We start from the raw sequence: 8,838 nt of genomic DNA, 5'->3' as shown, positions 1-8,838 counted from the left end.
TACCGCATCCGTCAGAACAGTCATCTGCCGCACGATCGCCGCAATCTGCACCTCCGTGGTCACCACAGGATGCAGAGAGCTGGATTCCACCATGGAGGGTGAAGGAGGGGCCTCTTCCCGACAGAAAGAGCGCCTCGCCGATCCGGTAGCTCTCAATCACTGAGCCCTGATTTTTGTCATCTCGAGAGATTTTTCAAGCCCTATAGAGCTCTGACGACCCCTTCCTGGCGCGCCAAATCTGTTGTGACCAATCCCCTCGTCGACTGATCGTCGGAAACGTGCACCTGTAAGGAAAGTCCTCACTGACCGGAGATGTCTTCGATGGGGACCCTCCGACGCTCAAATCAGAGAGGAGACTAGGCAACAGTGAAAAGAACCAGGGGGCTCGGCGAGAGAGAGCTAGGGAGAGCTTGAGAAAGCTTCCCAAAACTGTTGCCTTACCCCATTTTATAGTAGAATGCGATATGGTCCCGCCATTAATGATGCAGACAACTGGAGAGTTGTCAAATTGCCGAAGGAGTATCAAATCGTCGTGGGTTGTCAGGTCACCAGAATTAACCCATGTCCTTGGCAAGACAACGCCCCATGACGATCGTACAGCATATCCTTGACAGAACAACAGCCCATTGCGGTTGTTCGACGTTTGGACGGACTGACCGACTATATGTCGGTATTTGATTGCCGGAACGTCGGGTGATGATCCGAAAACACTGTCGACTGATCTGATGCATTGTGAAAATCGGATGTCGACTGCCACTCCCGACAGTGAGTCGGTGATATGAATTCGACCGCTCGACCGATTGAAAACTGTATTGATCTGTTTGACCGACATACCTTCGACCAGATATTATCGACAGTCATTGTCGAAATCGTCTGTCCATTCGATGGATAGAGTCGGACGTCAGTCGGATCATTTCAAGGATAAATCGATGTATAGAGATCGACTGATATATCCCAACAATCATCATGCCTAAAAAAAATTTATGCCTCAGTAAACAGCGTAAACCGACTGATGTACAGTGACTAAGGGCAATGAAAATGGTAGATCATAGATCTGACTCTATCTAGAAGAAGCTTATTCCCAATTATTGTAGGGATTAATGTTCCTACGATGCAACAAACACCGAGACCCTTAACAACGATAGCTGTGAAACAAATGATTTAAAGCAAGACTTAAACATAGCAAAGGTTTGGGGTTCACAGAGGAGAATAAAACACACGACCATGAAAGGGCAACCATATAGCATGGCACTTGCATAAAATCCGAGACAACAAAGGCTTTCTTTTCTTTTTTTTTTTGGGGGATTGTGGTTGGAGGAACTCAAAAACTGTAAAAGCACTTTTAGCACAATCTGCAGATACACATTCCACCTATCTCATCACGAATGCTACCTAAACTTCTCAGCTCCTTGCTAAACAAAATAGGCAACAAAACAATGTACAGATGATAACTGAAGAGGCATTTTACTGTAAATTACAGTAAATAATTATAGAATTTTGTACATTACAGAGGACCAATTATGCAAGAATGGCAGTGCACGACCAGAAATTTGAAGGGTGCAAACAACCTCGTCTCGCATGCAGCTTGCAGGTTTGAATAGATAGGCAGTGCATTGCTCTGATCTCAATCAATATCTTCCCGAAGGGAAGTGCTTTGATTTTTATCAACAGCTTATCGAGGGTGAAAGCCCCACCGCAAAAGTGCCCAATGCATTCCATGATGGTCATACTCTTCGTTGCACACAAGATTTGTGCCACCTTGATTTAATCTTCAACCTCAGTGTTGAAGACAAAACTAGGGAACACCGTAGTGATGTCCCTGAGAGGAAAAATATCAACCATCAGTAAAATATTCTTTCGTTAATGACATCTTATATATACTACTGAGCTAATTTTACTCTGCAAAACTTGATAGCGTCATTGCCAATGAAACATACAAATTTCCAGATGAGAATAAATATGTAAAGTTACAGAACCATCAGTTCCCTAAAATGAATCATTTCTGCCATGAATTGTTATTTCCCCAAGAAATCAACAGAAACCAACATACAGAACCAACAGGCACTTTCAGAAAATTATCTGATGGTTCTATTAAAAAGAAGAATATCTGACAGTTGCAAATTATGTTAATGCAGAAAAGTGGTTTTACAGCCGTCATTTCTGAATAAACATAGTTAGCAAATGATTTGAATAGCAGTACTGTAACAGGGGAAAAAAAAGGAATAACAGTAAATGAGAAGTACGGCATATGACTCTCGAAAAAATCCTTAGTAGAGCAGTCAAAGGAGCCATTAAATTTAAATGCCAGATTAAATGTTGATACGTGTTTGCTTGGGGGGTAAAAATTTGTACAAACTCCCTGAGAATACCTTAATTTTAAGATTATTTTCTTTCAAAAAAGGACATAAAAAGAGATTGATGGGTTATCTTATTCTATTATTAACAAAAGAAAGCACCATCAATTGAGAAGGCATATTTTTACACATTAAAGTTTCACAAAATCAGGAAGAATACCATATATGAAAAATTTCCAAACAGTTTCAGGATATCTCAACTTTTGGGAGAACTCGGAGGTTTGTATCGCATGGCAAGTGTATGGAGTATGGATTTTCTTTTTATTTTGATTCTGAAGCAGGGAAATACAAATTTGTCTACAAGTGATATAGTTCTATGAAAATATGTGCTGGTTTCTGTATTTAATTGGATCAAGGGCACAGCAGTTTGGCAGTTTAAGAACACTATCAAATAATTCGAGGATAGAGATGCTTTGAATATCCAAAACGGGCTATACATATACCTATTTACAAATGTACATTGAAATCTACGTATTTTTGATGTAGAAGACGAAAATCAACCAAAATTATAAGTACCAATTGGAAAGAGCAGAAATCATTAGGATCTCTTGATACTAAACAAACTGCAGGCAGAAGTATTTGCTCATTACATATCCAAATCCTATATACTTAAATTCTCTGATAACCAAGTCGTTCTAGCTACCAAGCAAGAACAGTAGCATGGATTGGAACTCGAGAGCAGCCATTGGAACCAAAAGTATAAATAGTCTTCGAAATCAATTTTAGCCTAAAACTGCAGTTTAGCACCAACTTTAAGCAAAGAAGCTGGTTTCAAAACCTACATCAAGTGCACTCAAAATTCGTCAATTTCATCTTTTCAACTCTGAGAGTGAAGTTAACAGATAACCTACACATCCTATAGTTTTCATGTACTCCAATTTTCACGCATCTATCTGTTGACCAAAGTCACCAAACACCTGGATATGAACATTACTGCAATGCAGCAAACTCAATAGCAATGTAGGTGTCAACCAGGAAAACTTGAAATAAACCAAGCAAAAATATTTACTCTATCTCAATGTGCTTCTTGTAGAGAAGCTTAAGCATGCACAAAAGAATATAACTGCAGTTTCCCATTTAATCCTGCTATAATGAAATACCTTGTTATGAATGTTCACATGCAGATCCAATCTTGTGACCAGTCTAATGAGCATATGAAGTCGAAAAAAGGTTATAAAATATAGAGAAAAAAGGTTATAAGGTATACAGATCTAAGCAGCATATGACGTCAAATTCATACTTCAGATAAGGAAGAGTCATATTCTTCAAAAGAGAAGGGTGTTGCAGGACAAAGTCCTTCCATTCCTCTTTGTTAATTTTACCATCACTGTCAGCATCAGCATCTGCAAAAGTCTGTACAAGAATGAAGCAAGTAATGAGCCGGAATTCGAAAAGAGTTTGGAAAAGAAAACAAAAAGGAAGAAGAAACATTACAATTAGAAAAAGCTTGCCTTATCTATTATGGCTTCAAGAAGGTCGTCAGACAATTTCATATCTGACTCCATCATGATAGCAATCACCATTTGCTTAACCTATGAAGGAAACCACAATAAAGTGAAAATATCCGGAAGAAAGGAATGTGTCATTTAACAATTAAATGCAAAATCTTTGTATATGGATCAGCATATGATGCATGACAATGTCAGGTGAAATTACACTATTTAGCATGTGGCGAAGCATCTGTAACAAAAGATGGATGTCCTGTCTATTTAACTCTGTAATCTTCATGCAACTAGACATCTTGACATAAGTAAATAGGTAAAGACTATTCTCTAAATAAACAATAAGAAAGAACCAGATATACTACCCATCAAGGTTTACTGATGAATTTTCTAATGGAATTCCAGTTCTATGCAACATTGGCTTGCATTTTAAGAAATAAATTATCAGAATATCACAACACCTTCATTCCTCACATGTTTGGAAAGAGGCCAATTAGTGGGGATTACAGCAATAAATGTCTCTCACATCTTCACCAAATTCTTGACCAACTAAAGGTTTAAGAGGCTTTTATGTTGATAAATCCTACTAGTTTATGGCATTTAATAGTCCTTGTTTCACACAGTGCCTGGACTCTTATCATGATATAGGCAAATTATTTGTCAGCAAATTAGGTGGATGTTCGATAGACTACAACTGTTCATAACCTACATTAACAGCATTTCATAGTATGTTGATGGACATTAAATATTCTGTAGCAGCAATTTAGAAACCGAAGAAACGCTAAGAAACCCGGCGCTTTTCTTACTATTTATATTGGCAATGACTGGATCTACTAAACTTCAACTAGCCTCTTTTTATTTCCAGCAATGCATATCAACAACTTGTTTGTTGAAATCATAAAGACATCCTTTTTTTCAAAAACTGAGAAATTGGCTTTTCTGAAGGTGTTGGACCGTTAAGAAGAGAAGGCTCAAAAACAGAAAAGTGATAAGACGATTAGGAGAGAAAAACATGAATTCAAAAATTTTACTCAAAACTAAAAATTTGGAATTCCATGATTTTTTTCAACAATTTGTATTGCATAAACCATAAACCAACCACTAAATTTTAGAATCGGAATTTACAATCAAAACACATAAAGTCATTAAACTACTATGATTTTGTAGTGCGCCAAATATCCGCTTAATCATATTAGTGTCCCAATAATATTCCCTAAAATTACATCACAAGTTAAGAAACAGACGTGGTAAGTATGCTTGAAAATATTAAACAAGAAAATAAGGACGCTTTGATGATGCCACTAGAATGCAATGATCTTGATGCTGTAAGCCCTAGGAAGAATGATCTAAGCATGCCATGTAAGTGCTCGCTATACCTGCCTCTGCTTCCCTACAATACGGACACATTTAATTGGCAGGCCCCATAAGTTGCATCATAAAACAAAATCAGTTGGAGATCATCTCAGGAACAAAAATCACACAAGAAAAAGAAACAAAAAGGCCATTGCCCATATAGGGATGGCCAGAGAACATGACATAGATGAGACATAATAAATCTATATTGATAATAAGCCATTTGTAGACTCTACCAAGAAATCAACTTACTTCTTCACGCTCAATGTACCCAGTTTGTCTCAAATCATACAACCTGAAAGCAACTGCAAAAGAAACAAAAGGCAGAAAAAGCACTGAATAGTCAAAAACATATATATTTATATATGTTTTTCACCAAAATTTCACTTCTTGGACTGATGAGAACTTACAGTCAATTTTGTCATCCAGAGCAGCATTTGGATGGAAGACACTGAGTGCATGTATAAACTCCTCAAACTCAATAACACCATTTTTCTTTTCATCAAAAAGATCAAAAACCTACCAAGGGGGAAACAAGAACATTACATATTAGCACCATACTACAGTAAAGTTATCAATGGTTCATGTTGCAGAAATGAAACTTAACCAAGAAATCCTTTGGCAGATTGGTCCTGATCATTTGGGATTCGTAGCATATTAAGGAGTAAAATAATGTTAGAATTCGTGTCTCTTATGAGATATTATATTGCAAAACATACTGGATGTTTGGGATATACATATCCTATTGGTCACTGAACATCTACTTACTGCATTAAATAGACGATTAAAAAAACATAAAATTTAACACCCTGAGCAGCAGCAAATAAGATGATGAATAAAAAAAAAAAACCATAGTATCGCACTTACTCTATCAAGAAAAAGATTTTCGCCAGATGAACTCTTGAAAAGTGCTAGCTGAAGTTCTTCCTGCAGAAACAATTGAAGAATAGTTACAGGAAAGTATAGGACAAAATAATGGCAGCAAACAAGAGCAAACCTTGATTTGTTTGAGAAATTCTCAGTTGCAAGTTATATTTGCAAAGCATTATCATAAAGAACATAGAAACACCAAGTATATGCTTATCAACCCGTGGATTGGTGCTAGGTATATGTGACTGTCAATAAATATGTTTTATTTCTGCACATCCATGGCTGCTTTTGCTTCTAATAGTGCTAGCTAATTTTCTCAACTTAAAATACGTGTTTTTATTGTTTTCCGATAGAAAGTTTGATTATACAGTCGTGTTGATTAAATTATAAATAAATTAATATTTTTATGTATATCTTTGACACGAAAACTCAACTACCATATTTCTAGACAAGATAAATTGTCTGAGAGGCTGGACACTTTCTAGTAGTTGTTGTTTATTGATCTGAACACTTTTGCTAAATAACAAAAACTTAACCTCTAGGAAGCATAGATATCGATACGCGGTACGGGTATTTTATGGTACAGATACGCCGATACGGCAAAACTTGAAAAAACCATGATACGAGTATGGCTAGATATTTTAAATTTTACTAATATTTGAATATATATATATAATATTTCAATATTAATAAAAATATATGAAAAAATTGAATCATATATATAATATTCGAATATTAATAAAATTAAGTTCTCAAATTTCAACTAAATTTATAAGTATCATCACAAAAAAAAAATAAACAAACACTTGCAATTAATAAAAAGAAAAAAAACTAGCAGTCTAAGTAGAAGAAATTAAAATAGTAAGTCTTGATAATCAAATGATAATAGTTTCAACTGCTTCATTCTCTGCATCATCAGCAAAAAAAACTTCTTCTCCGCATCTAATTCATCAAGAAAAAAATTTGCGATCTAAAAAATGTAGAGATAAGAATACCGATGCCGCACCAAAAATGTACCGGCACTGAAAACGTACCCGATGCTGATACATGCCTAAAATAGAAGTATCGGTGCTTTATAGCCTAACCTTTATCTCCAGCCAGATGGAACGAACGACCCAATGAAGCCACGTTTATTTTTATACTATAAATCCTTTCCTACACACTTTGAACAACTGCATAAAACCCAAAAAAAAAAAAAAAAGGACTACAATTATGCCCGAACAATAATTGTATAATTTTAACCTTTACACTAGATTATCTGCAACAAATGGCATCATCAACCCTAGGTCCTTTGTTTAACAAAAAGGTATATAGACATTCAGCCAAAAACACAATGTTTCTTTTTAAACGGGCACACTAGGCACGCTGTACTATACACCAGAAAGTGCCGGTCAAATTCGAAAACCAGCTACCAAGAACAATCCAATACGGGCACACAGACATACTTTGAAAGTATCACCTTATAAAGTATAAGGCTCGAAAATATGGACAAACCCCATGAAGAAAATGAAAAATCGAACCAAGACAACATGACGCATAAGAAGAAAACAACTTTCTGAAGCCAGATCCATATCATTGATCCGTCTATCAAGTATTACTTCAGATTTATGACAATGTGGGCAAAAAATGCTCTGGTTGCAAAGAATCGACACGCCCAAAAAATAGACACGCAACAACCGCAAAAATTTAGGACAAAGACACCGAAATTTTCGAACAACCATCCTTCAAGCCAAAAGACACCACATTTTGATCCGAATCTGTTCGTCTCTAAGTTCCCGATGATGATTAAAAGTCCAGCGCATTCAAATCTGAAACCCTAAAATCGACGGTTCTTCCCAAGATCTGGCCTCTAAGGCTTTAAATTTCATCAAGAATTGTAAGAATCAAAACAGACGGAGAGAGAGGAAGTGCCTTGTGGATGAGTCCGTCGTCAATGATGGAGCTGCTCAACTTCTTGTACAGCTCGTACAACGCTTCCACCTCATTCACCGTAACTATGCACAATTTTATACGGAAAAAAATCAAGAACATTTCAAGGATTCAAGAATCCAGATGTCGAGAAAAAAGAAGGGATCAAAGGAGAAGAGAACAGAAAAAGTAAGAGATCGGAAGGGGAGAAATACAGCAACGGGAGTCATCGGCGAGGCGGGCGACGTCACTGCAGGTCTTCTTGCCAGAGCGGTGGACAAGGGCGGGCGGGCGGTGGTCGAAGCAATCCGTGACGACGTAGATGATCGCCTCCACGATGGCTATGAACGGGATGAACGCCGCGCATAGCCTCTCCCCGATCGTCAAAAAACTCGATCTCTGCTCCCAAAGAAAAACACGAACGATCGTAACAAAACAAAAATCCCAAAAAATCAACGAAATCGAATCCAAAACAAGAAATCAAGAGAATTGAAGGATTACAGGAGCATTTGCAGAGGGACGATCCATTGGCCTCCCAACAAAACCATCACGCGCTCCACGCCGCCGCCTCCCCGAGCCTTTTTTTTTCTTTTTTAACGAAGCTTACCGCGTTTTTGACGGTTGCCCAGATAATGATCATAAAAAGCGAACGACACGCCATGGGTTCGCGCGGTGAGGGCTGGGGAATTTATACTGATTTATTTTTTAATATTGTGACGTGAGGATTACGAAGGAAGGAAAGAGATGTGACGTTTCCGGGCGTCGTCGTTTGCGATTCCGTGTACAAGTTTCTTTGGTACACTATCACACGATTTGAAATAAACGGTCGAGATTCTCTTACTGCTGTTGAGGACCTGAGAGGAAATCGTTTTCCCTTTTGGCGCATTAGGAAAGCTTCGGCTCCGCATCAG

General features: G+C 37.5%; 1 protein-coding gene across 2 annotated transcripts; it reads right to left on the bottom strand.

Annotated features, from left to right (window-relative positions):
* Positions 1–1,445: 1,445 nt before the first annotated feature.
* Positions 1,446–8,592, bottom strand: LOC105060409 (calcineurin B-like protein 9). Of its 2 annotated transcripts, none has more exons than XM_010944121.4 (9): positions 8,429–8,592; positions 8,143–8,326; positions 7,931–8,013; positions 6,017–6,076; positions 5,560–5,668; positions 5,402–5,454; positions 3,806–3,886; positions 3,562–3,707; positions 1,446–1,819 (listed from the first exon to the last, which is right to left on the bottom strand). In XM_010944121.4, the coding sequence occupies exons 1-9, from the start codon at positions 8,453–8,455 to the stop codon at positions 1,765–1,767; spliced, it is 798 nt and encodes a 265-aa protein (XP_010942423.1). In that variant the 5' UTR covers positions 8,456–8,592; the 3' UTR covers positions 1,446–1,764. The 2 variants fall into 2 exon arrangements, with proteins under 2 accessions (XP_010942423.1, XP_010942502.1); XM_010944200.3 differs by having other exon boundaries at positions 3,595–3,707.
* Positions 8,593–8,838: the final 246 nt, after the last annotated feature.

Source organism: Elaeis guineensis, chromosome 2 (genome assembly GCF_000442705.2).
Source record: "Elaeis guineensis isolate ETL-2024a chromosome 2, EG11, whole genome shotgun sequence".
In the NCBI taxonomy this organism is placed as follows: Eukaryota; Viridiplantae; Streptophyta; class Magnoliopsida; order Arecales; family Arecaceae; genus Elaeis; species Elaeis guineensis.
The sequence above is the reverse complement of the archived record's forward strand: the minus strand, read 5'-3'. Positions and strand labels throughout refer to the sequence as shown.

Excerpts from the sequence above, each read along its gene's own strand:
- LOC105060409 (XM_010944121.4), bottom strand. The coding sequence starts at position 8,455 with ATGGATCGTCCCTCTGCAAATGCTCCT. Across the intron at positions 5,669-6,016 it reads AAAATCTTTTTCTTGATAGA|GTTTTTGATCTTTTTGATGA; the intron begins GTAAGTGCGATA and ends CCCCCTTGGTAG. Across the intron at positions 5,455-5,559 it reads TCTGGATGACAAAATTGACT|TTGCTTTCAGGTTGTATGAT; the intron begins GTAAGTTCTCAT and ends TTTCTTTTGCAG.